Below are 16,912 nucleotides of genomic sequence, written 5' to 3'. Positions count from 1 at the left end.
TGGGAGATTCCCTCTGCCATGGTGAGATTGTTCCTATAAATTATTACCCTGATGTGGAGGATGGCAGCCCACATAATTACAGTATCCTCCAGCCACCCCTTCTGCTACACCTGGGAAAGTTCACATGAAATGCAAGGAGTTTTATTGGATCCCTGTTAGCAGCCAGTATCACTGCGCAGGAAAACACACACAGACACCAGCAGATTGGAAAACAGCACATGATGAGTTTCAGCAGGCTCCCCCGAAAGATAGAGGGTGGACATGCTGTCCATTGACTCCGAGATTCCAGGTCAAAGGACTTACAAGCTACACATAAGAGAAATCACTCAGCAGGCAAAACACTGTTCCAAGGGAAAGGGGGAGGGAGGGGAGCACCATGCAGGGGGTTCCTACGAGGACTTTGGCCTCATGTTTCGCTGATCACCGCGGAGCAGGTGGGACACGCCAGACGTTCAGTCAGAGTCAGAGCTGCTGCTTGAGCTGCTTGAGCTGCAGGAGCCACCTGAGGGCTGGGGAAGAGAAAACAAATTTAGGGCAGCAGGGAAACGAGCCTCTGTCACAGCATTCCTGAGAGGGGTTAGTGACCCTGCTGTGGCTGCCCCATATTGTGGGAGGGCTGGAGGTTTTTTATGACTTTTTTACAAGGCTCTTGTGAGAAATGGAGCCCACTCCTTTTGCTTTTGGGGTTTTATAAATTTAATAAGGGACAATAGGGGACAAAGGTCACTTAAGCCAAAGGACAGGGCTGGGTGCTTGCCTCATAGCCAGAGGCACGAACACTTACAAAGATTCCCGGTTATCTGCTTTAACTTCATGCATATTAATAAACTACAATGCATATGCATAGTTTTTCTGTGCACTGATTTACATTTTTTTAGAAGGGATTAACATAGTTCCTCCCCCGGATTGCCTTCTAGAGCATGCGTATTACGATGTGAGGGTCTTCGGGGGTCTTCTCTGATGAAGGCTCAGGTCTTCCTCACATCTTGAACTTTTCAACTGTGTCTTTGGAGCGTGCGCAGTTATGCTGTTCCTAGGTCTTTCTGGGTCCAACCGGTTTGAATTCCTTTCTCATTAGCACATCCTGCTGCTTCTCTTATTTTGTCTATTTTTGAGATTATCTACCTGGCTTTTCGTTTATTTAAGCATTAAGTGATAAGTTAACCACATACTAGCTATTACACTGTATAAAAAGTGATAATTTAAATTATATAGGTATAATTCAAGCTATATAATCATCTTGTAACTTTAATCCTAGTTAAAATGTTAATTAGTAAATACCTGTGTAGCGAAGTTATTCTTACCATGCATATCATTTTTCCTAACATATTCTAATACATAATATTTCTTACATTTCACTATTTGTGAAAGCCAATGCTATAATAGCTGTTTATCACACTCTTAAGGTCAATAAAGGAAATTCCAGAAAGGTCTTGCTCTCTGCCAGCAAGGACCAGTCACGGCAGATCACTTCCAGAGCTGTTTCCCAGTGAGAGGAGCTGCTGGTTAGATTTGTCTGGGAAATGCTCCCACCTCCAGTGTTGGAAATGGGCCCTTGTTTAGCAGTTCCTCATTCAGACCTGCTCAGGATGGTGCCCATCTCTGGAATGGCATTTTCTGCAGAATCTACTCCAAGCACAGGGAATTGCTTCTCCTTTTTTGGTTTTCTTGTGAGGCTTTTTTTTGTTTTTAAGGAGGAACTGAACAGTTCCTCTGCTGCAAGACACTGAGTGAATGTCCCTTATGGACGACTTGCACTCAGGTGAGCAGGACAAAGTCCTGGGATTTAATACATTGTACAGTGCACCCCGAGCCATGCCACCATTTTAAATGGCTTCAAGGAATTTCATGGATTGCTTTTCAAATTACTCACTTAATATGACTTATTCTTGCCTATTTATTAATCTAACAGGAATTTCCACGTCTAAAAAAAGCCACTGAAGTTTTGGCAGCTTGCTCTAGCCACTACACAATGGGAGAGGAGAGTCCCAGCTGCTCAGGCAAGACGCTGTGGAACGGGGAGGGGTCCAGAGGACCACAATAGAATTAGGGAAGGGTTCACTGCTGTGCCACTCTTACCTTGTCTCCGTGGTGCTTGCAGTGCTTCTTCTTATGGTGCTTCTTATGGTGCTTCTTGTGGTGATCCTGGTGCCCATGGGGGTGATGGCCTGCTGGGGGGTGCCCATGGGGGTGATGCCCCGATGGGGGGTGCCCATGGGGGTGATGCCCCGATGGGGGGTGCCCGTGCGGGTGCTGGCCAGGTGGAGCAGGGCACGGGGGGCAGACTGCCACGCCGCCAGGGCAGGGACCTGTGCCAGGACCAGGGTATCCCGGCGGGGCAGGAGGGCACACTGCAAGGTATGGTTGTGGCGGGCCTAGGAAGAAGAGGGGGCTGTTAGTGGGCAGAGACAGGCTCTCCTCAGACAGACAGTGCAAGGAGCTGGTGTACCCTTCCACCCAAAGGGCCCATCCTGGTCTACCTCTTCCTCACAAAGGACACCCCACATGCCTTTGGGATGCAGGTAAACCCCCAGGTGCCTGTGGCCATGGCACAGAGCTACTCTCTGAGCCCTGATGGCTGTGTGGTACCTGCAGCCCTGCCCGGCCCCACAGCTCCTCACCTTGGTTGGGGTCACACATCCTCCTCAGTGGTCTCCGAGCTGAAAGGGAAGGACAGGCACCATCAGTCACCTCCTGCCAGGGGACATTGCCCAGCCAGCAGCTGGGACCTGACTCCTCTGTCCCACATATCTGCTCCCGGCACCGAGACTACACCTGCTTCCCCGGGAGTGCCATCCCTCCACAGACCTCACAGCTGTCCTGTGCCTTTGGTGACAGCACCAACCCCCAGAGCAACTGTCCCGCCCTCCACGCACCCCCAAAGCCCAGGCATGTGGTTTCCATTTTTAATGGAAATAAACCCGCACTGGCCCAGCCTGGGTGCCGAGCTCGTGTCCTCGTGGGCCACAAGGGACTGGGGACACGTGCCTGGATGCAGTGCCAGCCATGGGGACAGTGCACCCTGACCCAGAGGTGCCCACGCTCCCGCTGCCCCCGTGCTCCCCCGCTGCCGTGCACTCACCAAACCTGCGGAAAAGTTCCCAGAGGAGGCAATGCCGGCAGCACTCGGGATCGCCGCCCTTGGCACGGCTCTCCCGGCTGTCGGGCACCCGTTAAATAGCGGAGCCCTGCCCAGCTGAGCCGGGGTGCGGCGGGCAGGGGTGCCACGGGAGCGGGGGAGCCGCGCCGTCACCATGGGCACCATGGGCGGGAAACGTCACCACGGCGCTCCCAGCCGGCACAAAGGTCCCACAGCGATAATAAACACCGGCGGTGGAGGGCTGTGATTCCAGCTCCCGGCGTCAAGGGATGGATGGAATGACTCAGCTGACCCACCATGAACCCTGGCTCGGTGCTCCCAGCTCAGGCACAGCGCCCAGGAACAGGGGTGACCTTCCCGCAGACCGGGGGGGGGCTGTAGGACAGCGGGGTGCAGGGGCCAGACACTGCTCAGGGTCCTGCCGCCGTGTGCGGGTGGAGGACACGGTGTCTGCTGTCACACCCCGTCAACAGGGACAGGAGGCGGGGCTGGATGCCTTGATTTTCAGGTTTTCCTCTCGGAGGATCTCTGAGGAGGGTGCAGGGTTTCTCCCATCCCACCCCATCCCATCCCAATCCACCCCATCTCCCTGCTAACACCCCGATAGTGCCTCATGTTTGGCAGTGCTCCCTTCCCAGGCAATGCAACAGGCTGGAATTGTCACACACAGCCTGAAAGACGCCTGGCAGAAAGGGACTGTGCCAGTTCTTGCCCCAGATCTAGGGCAGGAGGGTGTTTCATGGAGTTTTCTGGACACAGGACTGTGCAGGGTCAGCAGGTGCCCATGCACAGGGATCTCCTTGCAGGCAGTGCCACAGGGATCCTGCCAACCCAGTCGTCTACTTCTGCCCCAGGGATGGGAGGATGAAGCCCCAGACAGCAAAAATCCCCCTTGCCCAGGGAAAGGCCAGGGGATATGATGCTGGATGTGCCTGAGCAGAGCAGCTCTCTAGAGGCAGACACCAACAGAGCCAACAGGCAGGGACAAGAGTATTTCCCAGCTTTATTTGCCACTGCAGCACCCCCAGAGCACTCCCGAGCCCTTCTCAGGCCACCCGCTTGTCCAGCAGTGCCAGCACGACCGCCGAGCCTTGCTTCGCCTCTTCCAGCAGCCCGGAGACCTTCTGTGACATCTGTGTGGGGACAAGACGTGTCACTTGCCACTCGACAGGACAGAAGAGCCACCCCCACCGTGCAGCCCAGCGTCCCGCCCCGGCAAGGGGCACGGCGGGTCCCGGGGCCTCGCCGCCATCTCCGTCCCACCTCAGCCGCCCCGCCAGGGGGCGCCCGCGCAGCCCCGCTCACCACAAGCTTGAACTTCTCGTCCGTGATGTCCTTGAGGTTGATCATGACATTGAAGTAAGCTCCGAACACAGCCGCTTCCAGCATTTTGGCTCCCACCTGGGAAAAGTCGGGCTTGCGAGAAGCTCCCCTGGTGAACCAGCTCCACCCCACAGCGCTGATGCAGGTCAGACCCTTACGTTGCAGGACTCCCACCCTCTACCACCCAGCAGCACACAGTGCTTTCCAGAGAAATGCATCCTGGAGGTCAGGACATGAGAGAACACCTTCCAGAGCTGGGGCCGTACCTGGATATCAGATTTGCAGGCCAGGTTGCAGTGTCGTGCCAGCTCCTTCAGAGCAGGCCACAGCCCGCTCACCTTCTCTGCCAGGCCGTAGGGCACCCCCACGGCCGTTTTCAGCCCCTGCTGCATGGCAGCCGTGCGCCTGGGAGGGGGGACAGCCCTGGGCTGAGTGCTGGGGGGCTGTGCCCCCACACTGAGCCGGTCCCCCCCAGCCCAGCTCACCTCTCCCGCTCTTCAGGGGTGTTCTTGGGCAGCTTCATGGCTTCCTGCAGGCAAAGAAAAGCAGGTTTGCTGCCATCACCCAGACCGTGCCTTGCATCGGGGGTCGGGGCAGACTCCATAGCTCCCATGCTCTTGCAGACCTCCCTTATATGACAATGTCCTTTCCTCTGGCCCTGGCTTTAGCATCCCTGGAAGTGTTCAAAAAGCAAGCAGATGTGGCACTTTGCCATACGGTTTAGTGGGCATGGATGCACTCAATAGAAGGTTGGACTTGATAATCTCAGAGGTCTTTTCCAATCTTAATGATTCTATAATTCTAAGGTCAGAGCCCTGCTCCTAAGGAATCCAGAGTGCAGCGATCCCAGCTCTCCTCCCAGCTGGAAAGCCCTCCTGTTTCCCTGCAGGATGCCTCTGGTGGGACCTCACCATGTAGCTACTGAAGGCGCGAGAGTCGGCATCCACCATTGCCACCAGCTCCTCCATGGCCTGGTGGAAAGGGGGGATCAGCTTCCTCATGATGGGGTCCAGGTCCTCAAACTGCCGCTTCCCGTAGCTCATTAGCCCCACCATGCTGCCCAGTGCTGCTCCCTGCCAGGGTAAATCCTCCAGTAGGACACAGTGCCCACTGCTACCAGCGTGCCAGCTCCCCTTGGCACACCTGGGACCCCCAGGCCTCCATCTCTGTGTGGGGCGCATACCAGGGCTCCTGCAGCTGCAGACACGGAGCCTCCTCCCGGCGCTGCCGACCTCGCTCCGACTGCTCGCACGAAGGCACCCAGTGGCTTGGCCACCAGCCCCCCATCCACCTCCCCTGCTTCCACCAGGTACCTGCAGCACAGATGGTGTAGAGCACCCCAGGTGCAGGGACACCACCACCACCCAGACCCTTCTCACCCAGCACTGCCCTCTCCAGCATCGACCCTGTGAATGAGTAGGGGACTAACCAAAAAAAACACAGCCTGAGGATCAGGGTAAGGACTGGGAACCCCATGGGTACAGCTGGGGAACACAGGTGGTGTGGAGATTGCTCTGCATTAGGCAGGTTGGGCTGATGCAAACGGCATTTGCTGGGACAGAAACGCCCCTGCAGCCATGTCCCAGGAGGGGTGACAAGGACTTCACCTCATGGGTGGATTTCCCTTCCTTTCCCCCCACGGACTCATGTTTCACACCAGGTGATGCAGCATGTGAGCCAGAGGCAGTGAAATTTTGCATGGGGATAGGGTAAGGAATTTAACATTCAAATCTGGCCACAAAACCTGCTCCCACTGCCTGCTTAAGTGACCTGGAGTTCCCTCACTCCACATTCACAACCATCAGCATTTGGGAGCAGGGACCACCCTGCTCCTGCACAACACCCAGCAGAGATGTCGCCAGGCTGTGAAGAGGAGCTGGGAGCAGCCACTGCTCCCAAAACAAGCTGAGTGCAGGATGCAGGCAGCAGGATCCCCCTATCCAGGCAGGGATGGGCACCATGACAAGAAGTAGGATGTGGGTCCCTACTCGATGATGCGGTCCTGGGGGTGAAACGGAGACAGGGAGTCCAGGCCCAGCCGATTGACCACCTGCAAGGAGCAGCACCACTGCGTCAGCCCTGTCACGGTAAGTCCTGCTGCATCCTCATTCCCCACTGCTCATTAACCATGGTGAGTCAACACTGGGACTGGGCCACCACCCAGGGAGAGGACAGCTGGCACCACCATCCCAGCCCATCCCAGACTCGGGGGCGGTGTGCGGTCACCTACAAATGACTGGGAACTGTACTGATAAATCATTAGCTTGCTCTTATCTAGCACGTTCCCCACAGGCTGGAAAAGTCCCTCCCTCCTGCAGTGGAACAGCAGAGCCTGTCTCTTCATTTCCAGCTTACTCCCCATCCTGGGACAGCCTCCCATAATGCCACACACTGTCCTTGAGCTCTGGGGACACCTCCTTCCCCTCCTGGCCTTCATGCAGGCAAGACAGGCAGCTGCTGCCCACACTCAATCCTCATGGGCTGTGGTCCCTGCTCCCTGTGCATCTCAGCATCCTCAGCACAATAAAGCAACTTGTCCTACTTGCTGTCCCCCCACAAAATCCACCCTGGAGACAAGTGTCACGCCTGGGGCCTGAGCAGTCCCAAATCTCTGCTCTGTGCCACTTTGGGAGGCTGGTGCGGAGTAGATGTGTCTCTCTCATGATCCTACCCTTGTGCTGGTACCAGAAGGAGCCACATTACCAGCCTGATCTTCTGTTCCTCCTCCAGGATAAAGAGTTTTTCCTTCTTGATGTAAAACTCAGCTGCGTCCAGCATGGCCTTCTTGGGAATGAGTCCCACCAGCTGAGACCCCACAACAGGGAGATTCAATTCCTGTGAAGAAATGTGATTATTCCCAGAGCCCTGCTGGCACTACTACCCCAGGCTGGCGGTCCTCATCCCTTCCCAGGACATGGGAAGCTCACGGAAAAGCTTTCAACAGAGGAGCTGGGGACTCGCAGCAAGTTGCTGAGCTTTTGGGGATTTTGTGCCATTCAGCACTTTGGCTGAGCTAAGCCTGAGAAAGCAGAGCCTGACCTGGGGAAGAAAACTTGGTGGGAGACATCCTCTGGGAAGCCCCCTTTGGAACAAGCACCCCAGACCACCCACCTGTGCATCTCGGCAGATCTCCTCATAGACGGCGTGGAGCGGCGTGGTCTCAAAGTCCAGCAGGTTTGTCGAAACCTGGGCCATGTTCTCCTCCTCCAAATACCAGCCGATGCCCTGTACCTTCTTCAAGCGCCCAGGCTGCCAACAACTGCCACATTCAGGGCACAGTCCAGGAGGTGTGGGGACAGGCAGGCGTGCTCCTGGCGTGCCCGTGCTCCTGGGGTACCTGGTCGGGGCCGCGGCCCTGCTCACGGATGTTGAGGGCGATGCGGTGAGCCAGCTCCTTGGTGCACAGCAGGTTGATGTTGTACGCGATGAGGAAGGTCCGGGCGCCCGTCACTGTGGCCCCCCACCGGGGGACAAAGGTTGGGGGTCCAAAATCAGGAGCCCATTCTGGTTTTGCAAGCTGGGGAGGAGGGAGGAGATCGTGTGGGCTGGCATCACCCAGCAGCAGAAGCCACCCTCCCAAGGAGGGCATCTCCCTCCCCTGCCGGAATCTGCCACGACCACCTGTGTCACCAGCTCCTCATGGTGCAGAGGGACTGTGCCAGCCCTCAGCACGTTCCCTGAAGCCAGAGAAGTACAGGTCAGGTCTGCCCAGCCTGTGCCACCGCCAGGCTCACCTTCTCGGGGAGCGCCTCGTACTCCCCAGCACGGATGGAGGGCAGGGCTTTCCTGCTCTCGTCCCGTGCCGCTGCTCCGTACAGGTAAACTGCAAGACACAGCCAGGGGTGAACACCACCAGGCAGGGGCTGGCACTTTCTCCAACAGTTGGAATCATGAAGGGTGGGATGGAATGCGGAGAGGTTCCTGACCCACTCACCAGGCACCCCCAGCTCTGCTGCCAAGCGCTGCCCGAAGATTTGAGCGCAGGTGACACACTCTTCCATGCTGACGTTCCTCACTGGCACAAAGGGGCAGACATCCAGGGCCCCCATCCGAGGGTGCTCACCTGGTGGTGGGACAGATATAGGAATGGGAGATCGGAAGAACAAGCAGACAAAGAGGGAGAACAATCCTTTCCCACACACTTACAGACTGGACACCATTGCTGTAAGGAAATCACAGAATAACCCAAGTTTGAAGGGACCCCCCAGGATCATGACTCCAACCCCTGGCCCGGCACAGGACAGCCCCAACAATCCTACCATGTGCCTGAGAGCATTGCAAACACTTCTTAAACTCTGTCAGGCCTGGGGCTGTGACCATAGTCCCTGTGTCCAGTGCCGTGCTTGGTCCCAGCAGCTGGGATGCTCTGTGCCAGCCCAGCTCCTGGGCCTCCCCCAAGCTCACCCGAGTGTCGGCTCATGTCAATGAGCTGTCCAGCCACGCGGGCCGCGCTCAGTGCCCCTTCCACCACAGCCTCAGGGGACCCCACAAAGGTGTAGACAGTGCGGTTGGTGGAGGCGCCGGCATCCACGTCCAGCAGCACACATCCCGGCGTCTGGGAGATGGCCTGTGCCACCGCATCGATCACCTGCCAGACAGCAGATGGGAGCAAGGGGACTGAGATGGCTGGAACCGCACAACAGCCATGGCTTTTCAAGAGAGGGGACATCTCAGCTCTCCCCCTTCCAATTGGTGATGGGGTTGAGGATGACCATGTGATCAGTAGGGGTGCAGCCCGGCATGGAGCATCCCCCTCCCAGCCAGGGGGTTTGGGGCACCCCTGCCTCCCCAGACTTGCCATGGTGGGGGAGAGACACCTGTCTGCTGCTGCATGCCACAGAGCACCACCACAAATTGCTGTTCCTGAGGATACATCCCCCTGCCAGCTTCCCAACACATTTGGCTCTGCAAAGCCTCTGCCCAGGGGGAGGCTGTGTTTTGACAGCCATGCTGGGTTCGCTAAACTCTCCTGCTGCTGGCAGAGCCAAAGTTCAGTTGAAGGCTGATGCCCAGGACAGACTCCATTAACCTGGACAGAGTCTTTTAGCACAACAACTGCAAGCAATATTTCTCTGCAGGGGTATCCCAGACCAAACCCAGATCTGGTGCTACAACAACCTGCAGGCAGCGGTGGAGGGAGGTCTGAGCCCTCACTTCTCACCGAGGTGCCAAAAGGGAGCCGAGGCTACCTTTAGGCATTTTTGGCACTAGCCAGGTAGTGAAAGGTGCACAGCACTGCAAAGGAGGCACAGCAGTCTGGCAGTGAGTACCGCCCTGGAGGGGGAAACCTGGCTGTCAGCACCCCCATGTCACCCACCCCTCAGCCCTTCCATGTATTCCCTCACCTCTTTGTTATTCCCCTCTGAGAAGTTGGGGACGCATTCCACCAGCTTGGCCATGGTCCCAGGGTCTGCTTGCACCCCGCAGCCCCTGGCTCGGTTCTTCACACCCTGGGGTTTCCTGCCCTTTCCTCTCCCACCGCGGAACAAAAGCCTCTCAGAAGCCGACCCGTTGCCTCTTTCCCAAGCTGGAGTTTCTCATTAACTGAATCGATCTGTGGCCAGGGAACAGAAATGGGCTTGGATAAACACCATGATACTGGCCCTGCTGTGCTTGGAGCAGCTCTGGGCACAAGGGCTCTGTGGGGCCAGATGGCAGCACTCACCTGCACCAATTAATGGATGAAGGAAAAAAAGCTGCTGCAATCAGCAAGATGCTGTGGTTATCACATGGGACAGCCAAGTCACTGCAATCAGTGCAGTTGTAGTGGGGGAAGAGCTCCTTATAGGAGCTCCAGCCAGCTCCACCTTGGATAGGGGGTAAAACCCATCGCTGTGAGCAGGATTCGAACCTGCGCAGGGAACCCCTATTGGATTTCGAGTCCAACGCCTTCACCCCTCGGCCATCATAGCCCTGAGTCCCACGGTGGGGGGGCAGCCGTGCCCCGGGCCGGACCGCGCCGCGTTTTCCCGGGAAGCGGGAAAGTGTCCGGGATGTCCCGGGCCAGAGGGGGGGTGCGGGACAATACGTGCACCCCGGCTCGTTGGTCTAGGGGTATGATTCTCGCTTAGGGTGCGAGAGGTCCCGGGTTCAACTCCCGGACGAGCCCTTCTTTTTGGGCACACCCGCTGCTGACCGCGGCACACCTCAGCACACTGCAAACATGGCCGCACATTCCCACTCCCCGCCTCCGCCCCGGCCTGCAGAGCAGCCGGCCCACACAGCCATGGCACAGCTACGCTCGGCCCCTGACGCGGCCTCTGCGCCCAGAAAATCACGTCCCTGCTCTGCCCCACAGTTATTCCCCCTGTTCCAACCCCCTCGCCAGCCCAGTGACACCTTAGGGACCCCCAGCGCCTGCAAAGACCTGAACCCCCTTTCCCCAGCTTGGGCGCCAGGGGAAGGCAGCAGAGACAGGCACTTCCTCGGAGTGAGGAGAACGCCAAGGCAGAGGCTGTGTCAGGGGGATGTAGCTCAGCGGGAGAGCGCTTGCTTTGCATGCAAGAGGCCCTGGGATCAACCCCCAGCATCTCCATATCCTTTTGCCTCTCCAAGACCCCTCCCTGATGGATGCGGGGCCGCCAGAGACACCCAGATCCCTCCAAAAAATCCCTGGGCTGCCTGCGGCTGCGTCTAACCTGGGATTGCCTCCTGGCATCCCAAGGCAGGCAGTGAGGAAATGCCCGCAGAGATTTCCCTCCCTGCCCACGTGCTGCACGCTGTGGTGGCACCCAGTGTCCCTTCCCCACGGTGTCTCTTGGGGTGACCACCTGTGCTGGGAGGACCAGCCGGGGGGCAGGAGGGCTCTGGGTGCCCAAAAAGAAGGGCTCGTCCGGGAGTTGAACCCGGGACCTCTCGCACCCTAAGCGAGAATCATACCCCTAGACCAACGAGCCGGCGTGCACAACTTGCCCTGCACCCCCCCTCTGGCCCGGGACACCCCGGACACTTCCGCGCTTCCCAGCAAAACGGCGCTCCAGGCACACGCTGCCACACGGGCCCTGCCTGCGCAGGGACACCGCGCACACACGCACCCACACAACGCTTTACAGCCCTTCCACACCGCACACACCGCACCCACTCACACTTCCCACGCTGATCGCTGCGCTCCCCTCTCTCCCGCCCACATCCCATGCGCACCAACACCAAAGGGCACCGACAGCCCCTGACACACAGACACGGCCATTCGCTCCCACCGAGGACAAACACAGCTCACAGGCGATCCCGCAGGAGATCGGCTTCGCGGGATGCCCCACACCGAAAGGCGGCAGAAAAAGCACCGGCCATTCCACCTGCTGCAAAGGCCGCCGAGGGGCTTTTTGTGGAGGAAAGAGGCGCTGGAAGTGGGACATGCTGGATCTGGCACCTCGTGGCCACAGCAAGAGGCACCTCCCTGCTCTCAGAGTGTGCAGGGCTCACAGAGCCCCGCATGCCTCAGTGGGCGGCTCCAGTGATCCAACGAGGACCCCACATGGCTCCTTGCACACTCCGCTCCCATCCAGTCGCCACGTGGTTTCCTCACTGGCTCGACCGCAGGTTTCCCCTGGCAAAGTCTCTGACGTCTGGATCCTTAAAGCAATTTAACCACGGCACAGGAACACAGGAGCAGCTCAAGATGGTGAGTCCGGGAAGGGACCCGAACCAAGGAATATCCACCCCAGCACGGGCATCCCAGGGTCCCTTCCCTGCACAGGGGATGTAGCTCAGCGGGAGAGCGCTTGCTTTGCATGCAAGAGGCCCTGGGATCAACCCCCAGCATCTCCACGTCCTTTTGTCTCCCCGGACCCCTCTCTGCTGGTTGCGAGGCTGCCAGGGCTCCCCAGGAAAGGCTTGGTGCTGTATCCTGGCACCTCAAGCCTGTGTAAAAATGCCCAGAGCTCTTTCCCTCCCCTGCCTGGAGGCTGCAGAGCACTGGAGCACTTTGTTTTCCTTCGCCACGGGTCTCGGGGTGCCTCCAGGGGTGAACATGGGTGCTGGGAGGAGCAAGTGGGAAGGAGGGTTGGTGGTGCCCAAAACCTCTTCTGAGAGCTGGACCAATGAGCCTGGGGTGCACTGCTCCCCCAGGGATGTGGGACAGGGCGATGAGAGGGAATCCACTCAGCAAGCCGGGAAACGGTTCCACGTCCCCACGCCACTGCCCTCAGTATCTTTTTCCTCACCTCTTCCAGGTCTGCAAAACCGGGAGAATCCCCCGGGGGCATCACAGTCCCTGCCTGGGGCATTGAGGTGCTCCCGAGGGAGAAGCGACGTTTCCCTGGCTGCCAATGACCTTTCCATATCAGCTCCTCCCGGGACCCGCAGGCAGGACACCCCAGCACCCCCAGCATGTGTATCCGGGCGTTGGGTAAAACCCATCGCTGTGAGCAGGATTCGAACCTGCGCAGGGAACCCCTATTGGATTTCGAGTCCAACGCCTTCACCCCTCGGCCATCACAGCCCTGAGTCCCACGGTGGGGGGGCAGCCGTGCCCCGGGCCGGACCGCGCCGCGTTTTCCCGGGAAGCGGGAAAGTGTCCGGGATGTCCCGGGCCAGAGGGGGGGTGCGGGACAATACGTGCACCCCGGCTCGTTGGTCTAGGGGTATGATTCTCGCTTAGGGTGCGAGAGGTCCCGGGTTCAACTCCCGGACGAGCCCTTCTTTTTGGGCACTCGTCTCTGGATTCCGGGCACGCGTGGGGCGACGCTGCCTTGTGCAGAGGGCACGGGTGGCCGACATGGCCCAGCCATGGTCGGGATTGGTCCCCTCCTGGGTGCGGAAGGGGCTATCGGGGCAGTGGGGGACAGCAGTGTGGGGTCCGTGCTGCCATCGCGGCCGCGTGTGGGCGGCACAGCCATGGTGCAGGGAATCTCCTTTTGGGAAGGCCTGATGTAAAAGGAGTTTATCATCGCCGCCTCGTGGAGGAAGTGGGGAAAAATCACAAAACTACTGGAGATGCTGGGGATTGAACCCAGGGCCTCTTACATGCGAAGCAAGCGCTCTCCCACTGAGCTACATCCCCTGCCGATGAGGAAATTTCGGGAGGGCACAGCCTCTTGGCACTGCAGGGGTCGTCTTTATTTGCCAGAAATAATGTTAGCTGAATTAGAGGCACTACGGCCACCCCACAGGATGCTGTTTGCAAGGAGCTGGGGGATGCAAGGGCTGATTGTCCCGCACTTGGTCTGCAGAGAACAGCAGGGGTGCAGTCCCCAAAGGAGGAGCTGTCCCAAAAGGGTTGTCTCCAAAGCCGGGGCTTTACCCAAAGGAGGATTTGCCCCCAAAAAGGAGGGGTTGTATCCAAAGGCGGGTTTATCCAGGAGTTGAACTCAGGATCTCCCACACCCAAAAGTGAGACATCTATCCCTACACCAACAATCTGGAGGAAACCCCAGGGCCTTTTGAGGGGACTCTGGCAGCCCTGCATCCATCAGGGAGGAGCCTGGGGAAGCAAAAAAACACATGGAGATGCTGGGGGTTGATCCCAGGGCCTCTTGCATGCAAAGCAAGCGCTCTTCCGCTGAGCTACATCCCCTGCTCCAGTGGCACTTGGCAGCCGCCCCTTGAGGCTCCATCCTGCCTGCAGGAATTTGCCAAGCCAGGATGTGGGAACCGCCCTGTTCCAATCCATGTTACAGCCCCATAGATCCCAGTGTGGCTTTGAGATAAGGGACAGGAACTGTGAGTGCTGGGTTACCAGCAAATTCTTTTTTCCCAGCTCCCATGAGGGTCAGCAGGGTGCTGGTGCTGGGGCTCCTATGGGTGCCATGAGGGCACAGCTCCAGGGCAGGACATGAGGAATTTTTCAGGACACAGGTCCTCAGAGTGGGGCTGCCTGTAGCTGTGCTGGGGTGGCAAGATGATCTGCTGCAGGAGCCCCAGCTGGTGGGGACCCCCCTTCACACAGGGACAACAGTGCAAAGAGGTGATTTGGAGACAGCAGCCAGCCTCTAATGCTAATTGTAACACATGGCTGTACCAGAGCAGAGATTCCCTCCATCCAAACCCCCTGAGCTGACTGAGGGGAACTGGGAGGATGGTGCAGCCACAGTCCTTCATATCACAGAGGAGTGGAGGGGAGCAGGCAAGGGAAACACTGCACCCCATGATTTCCAGGTCTCATAACCCCCCACAGATACGCAGCTCCTTCAACCCCATGTATGCAGCGCTGACAGCAGCTACCCCACACAGCAGTAACCACATCACCCTTCTCCTCTTTGGGAAGTGTGCAGACACCTCTCTCTGTGAATTAACAGCCCTGAAATGTTTAATCAAACAATTATTGTGTTTAAAACTCAGATTCCCACCCAGAACCCTGCAAACCGTTGGGATCTGGGCTCCGCTTTCATTGCGCTCATCCCAGTCTCTCCCTCAGGGCTGCCCTCCACAGCAAAAGCTTGGAGCAGAGGAGGGTGTAGGACAGCCAGGAGCGATGTCTGATGATGATGTGGGCTCGGGGTGACACAGTGGTGGTGGAGCCAACAGGGCTGCGGGATGCAACTCTTGTGAGCCCCATTCCCACAGGGAGCACCAGGAGGGCCAGACTGGCTTGCCAGTGCCTTTTGATTTGCCTGCTTCTTCCCCCGTGACTCACACATGTGGGCAGCCTGTTATTTTCCTGGTTTATGGGATCTCCAGCCCTGGGGAAGAACCGGAGCCCTTGGCAGAGCCAATGCCTGTCTGGCTCCCCAAGCGTGGCAGGGGGGGCACCCTGAGCCCCTGCCCTGTGCTCGATCCATGAGTGGCTGGGGTGGGATATCCTCAGTGTTGTCCTCCCCTCCCTCTTGTCCTGGCCATGCAACCACTTTCTCTCCCCTTCCTCAATCTGGAAGGCTGCTGCAAGCTCCATCCATCCTGGCCTTGAACACATCCAGGGACTGGCTGCACAAGTCCCATCTCTCTGCCTGCCTTGCTTGCAGGCTCCCAGCTCCAGGGGCTCTGTCTCTCACCTGGTGGCTCCAGGTGTGTCCCAAAGTGCTCTGGCCAGCAGTCCTTGTCCCAGGGAGGAGGATGAGGGATGCTGCCTGATTGATGCAGCTCACCCTCCCAGCGTTGCCCTCAGCCCAGTGCCCCAGTGCTGGTCTGGGATACACCTTTTGCAACCCAGTAAAGTCACAGGTGGTGGATCTGTCTCTTCATCCTCTCCCACTGCTGTGACACACCACAATTTTTGTCTTCTCACCTGGATGTGCAGAAAAGCTGAAGAGTGATGTGCTCTGTTGGCCCACCAATCCTTCCCGCCCTATCACCAGCACCATGCTGCCTGAGGCTTCCATAGAATCATAGAATATCCTGAATTCGAAGGGACCTGTAAGGATCATCAAAGTCCAAGTCCTGGCTCTGCACAGGACACCCCACCAATCCCACCCTGTGCCTGAGAGCGTTATCCAAACGCTTCTGGAGCTCTGGCAGCCTCGGGGCTGTGCCCATTCCCTGGGGAGCCTGTTCAGTGCCTGACCACCCTCTGGGGGAAGAACATTTTCCTAATCAAACCTAACCCTCCCCAGACAAAGTCTCCATTCCAAATGGTCCCACTTGCTGTTCACAGCAATCTCCCCTTTTCCATCACAGCTCTCTGTGCTTGTTTCTCCTCGAACCATGACTTCCCCTCTCCTTCCCACGTCATCTATCCCCAGGGTGGGAAGGTACCCGTCCTTCAGGAGCCTGAGGATACTGAGTGACCACAGGGAGAAGTTTTCCTCCAAGGTCATGAAGCAGCTGAGGGAAGATGGGAGGCGGGCAGGAGACGTGAACCTCAACAGGCATGGCCAGAGGGTGGCATCAGGGCTATACACCAGGCTCTTCTCAGAAATGCTGCTGCTGCTTTTGAAAGCTGTAAGTAGGCAATACTGGGACCAAATCCCAGGACCCAGCTATTTCCCTCCATGTGCTTCCACCTGCTGAGCTTTTTTTTTTTTTTTTCATCCCAGTCTTGTTATGTAGCTCCCTGTTTCTCACTGGAGACTTTGGCTGTGCTGCCTCTACAGAAACTTGTATTTAGGGCCTGATCAGCAGGTCTGGGGGGTCCTGCCCAGGGCAAGGGCTGGCTTGTGGGCGAAATGTGAATTCAGGACTGCTCTTGAGCTGGGAGCCAAGGAGGCATGGCTCCCAGCTGGAGTCAAGGCTCCTATGGGAGACAGAGTCCCCAGTCCCTCAGGACAGGGAGCCCTGAAATGCACCAAGGTCCTCATTTCCCTGACTGACTGCACTAAGGCATCACAATTTTCAAGCCAAATCAAGAACCTGTGTAGATTTTCAGAGACACTGGACTTTCAGAAAAAAAACAGATTAAAATCTGTATAACCTCACCAGTGGAGTCATTCAGTGCAAAGCTACAAAAAAATGTCATTATTCTTTCCCCCTGCTCCCTCGTGGACTGTTCTGTGGAGCAGGCTTGAGGAAGGCAGCTGCACAAGGCCCAGAGACCTACAGCTTCCCAACAAAAATTTTGCTGGAATTCCAAAGTTTTTTGTCATTTTTTATTCAAAATTTTGCATCCTGTCTCTGCAGACA

At 57.5% G+C, this 16,912-nt stretch overlaps 1 protein-coding gene, 1 long non-coding RNA gene and 9 other non-coding genes across 12 annotated transcripts; 4 read left to right on the top strand and 7 right to left on the bottom strand.

Annotated features, from left to right (window-relative positions):
* Positions 1–125: 125 nt before the first annotated feature.
* LOC116446858 lies at positions 126–3,377 on the bottom strand. The gene is made up of 4 exons (XR_004241407.1): positions 3,083–3,377; positions 2,622–2,660; positions 2,080–2,375; positions 126–509 (listed from the first exon to the last, which is right to left on the bottom strand). It is a non-coding gene; the product is annotated as an uncharacterized LOC116446858 (long non-coding RNA).
* Positions 3,378–4,085: 708 nt separating this feature from the next.
* Positions 4,086–9,940, bottom strand: FTCD (formimidoyltransferase cyclodeaminase). 2 transcript variants are annotated; one of them, XM_032115278.1, is made up of 14 exons: positions 9,769–9,940; positions 8,828–9,011; positions 8,358–8,486; positions 8,158–8,246; positions 7,761–7,940; positions 7,535–7,672; positions 7,127–7,258; positions 6,412–6,473; positions 5,607–5,736; positions 5,335–5,496; positions 4,909–4,952; positions 4,690–4,828; positions 4,406–4,501; positions 4,086–4,233 (listed from the first exon to the last, which is right to left on the bottom strand). In XM_032115278.1, exons 1-14 carry the CDS (start codon positions 9,820–9,822, stop codon positions 4,147–4,149), a joined length of 1,626 nt encoding a protein of 541 aa, XP_031971169.1. In that variant the 5' UTR covers positions 9,823–9,940; the 3' UTR covers positions 4,086–4,146. The 2 variants fall into 2 exon arrangements, with proteins under 2 accessions (XP_031971169.1, XP_031971171.1); XM_032115280.1 differs by lacking the exon at positions 8,828–9,011 and having other exon boundaries at positions 9,769–9,936.
* A 313-nt stretch (positions 9,941–10,253) lies between these two features.
* On the bottom strand, positions 10,254–10,335 carry TRNAS-CGA. The gene has a single exon. It is a non-coding gene; the product is annotated as a tRNA-Ser (tRNA).
* A 125-nt stretch (positions 10,336–10,460) lies between these two features.
* On the top strand, positions 10,461–10,532 carry TRNAP-AGG. Its single transcript has one exon. It is a non-coding gene; the product is annotated as a tRNA-Pro (tRNA).
* A 354-nt stretch (positions 10,533–10,886) lies between these two features.
* TRNAA-UGC lies at positions 10,887–10,958 on the top strand. Its single transcript has one exon. It is a non-coding gene; the product is annotated as a tRNA-Ala (tRNA).
* Positions 10,959–11,247: 289 nt separating this feature from the next.
* TRNAP-AGG lies at positions 11,248–11,319 on the bottom strand. Its single transcript has one exon. It is a non-coding gene; the product is annotated as a tRNA-Pro (tRNA).
* A 796-nt stretch (positions 11,320–12,115) lies between these two features.
* TRNAA-UGC lies at positions 12,116–12,187 on the top strand. Its single transcript has one exon. It is a non-coding gene; the product is annotated as a tRNA-Ala (tRNA).
* Positions 12,188–12,778: 591 nt separating this feature from the next.
* Positions 12,779–12,860, bottom strand: TRNAS-CGA. The gene has a single exon. It is a non-coding gene; the product is annotated as a tRNA-Ser (tRNA).
* A 125-nt stretch (positions 12,861–12,985) lies between these two features.
* Positions 12,986–13,057, top strand: TRNAP-AGG. Its single transcript has one exon. It is a non-coding gene; the product is annotated as a tRNA-Pro (tRNA).
* Positions 13,058–13,349: 292 nt separating this feature from the next.
* On the bottom strand, positions 13,350–13,421 carry TRNAA-CGC. Its single transcript has one exon. It is a non-coding gene; the product is annotated as a tRNA-Ala (tRNA).
* Positions 13,422–13,862: 441 nt separating this feature from the next.
* TRNAA-UGC lies at positions 13,863–13,934 on the bottom strand. Its single transcript has one exon. It is a non-coding gene; the product is annotated as a tRNA-Ala (tRNA).
* Between the last annotated feature and the right edge of the window lie 2,978 nt (positions 13,935–16,912).

Source organism: Corvus moneduloides, chromosome 7 (assembly GCF_009650955.1).
Source record: "Corvus moneduloides isolate bCorMon1 chromosome 7, bCorMon1.pri, whole genome shotgun sequence".
NCBI lineage: Eukaryota > Metazoa > Chordata > Aves > Passeriformes > Corvidae > Corvus > Corvus moneduloides.
The sequence above is the reverse complement of the archived record's forward strand: the minus strand, read 5'-3'. Positions and strand labels throughout refer to the sequence as shown.

What these genes read in the sequence shown, in the direction of transcription:
- FTCD (XM_032115278.1), bottom strand. Translation starts at nt 9,822, where the DNA reads ATGGCCAAGCTGGTGGAATGCGTCCCCAACTTCTCAGAGGGGAATAAC. An exon ending in CAGAGGGGAATAACAAAGAG is followed by an intron (nt 9,012 to 9,768) that starts GTGAGGGAATAC and finishes GCTGTCTGGCAG; the next exon opens with GTGATCGATGCGGTGGCACA. An exon ending in CCTGCAAATCTGATATCCAG is followed by an intron (nt 4,502 to 4,689) that starts GTACGGCCCCAG and finishes GACTTTTCCCAG; the next exon opens with GTGGGAGCCAAAATGCTGGA.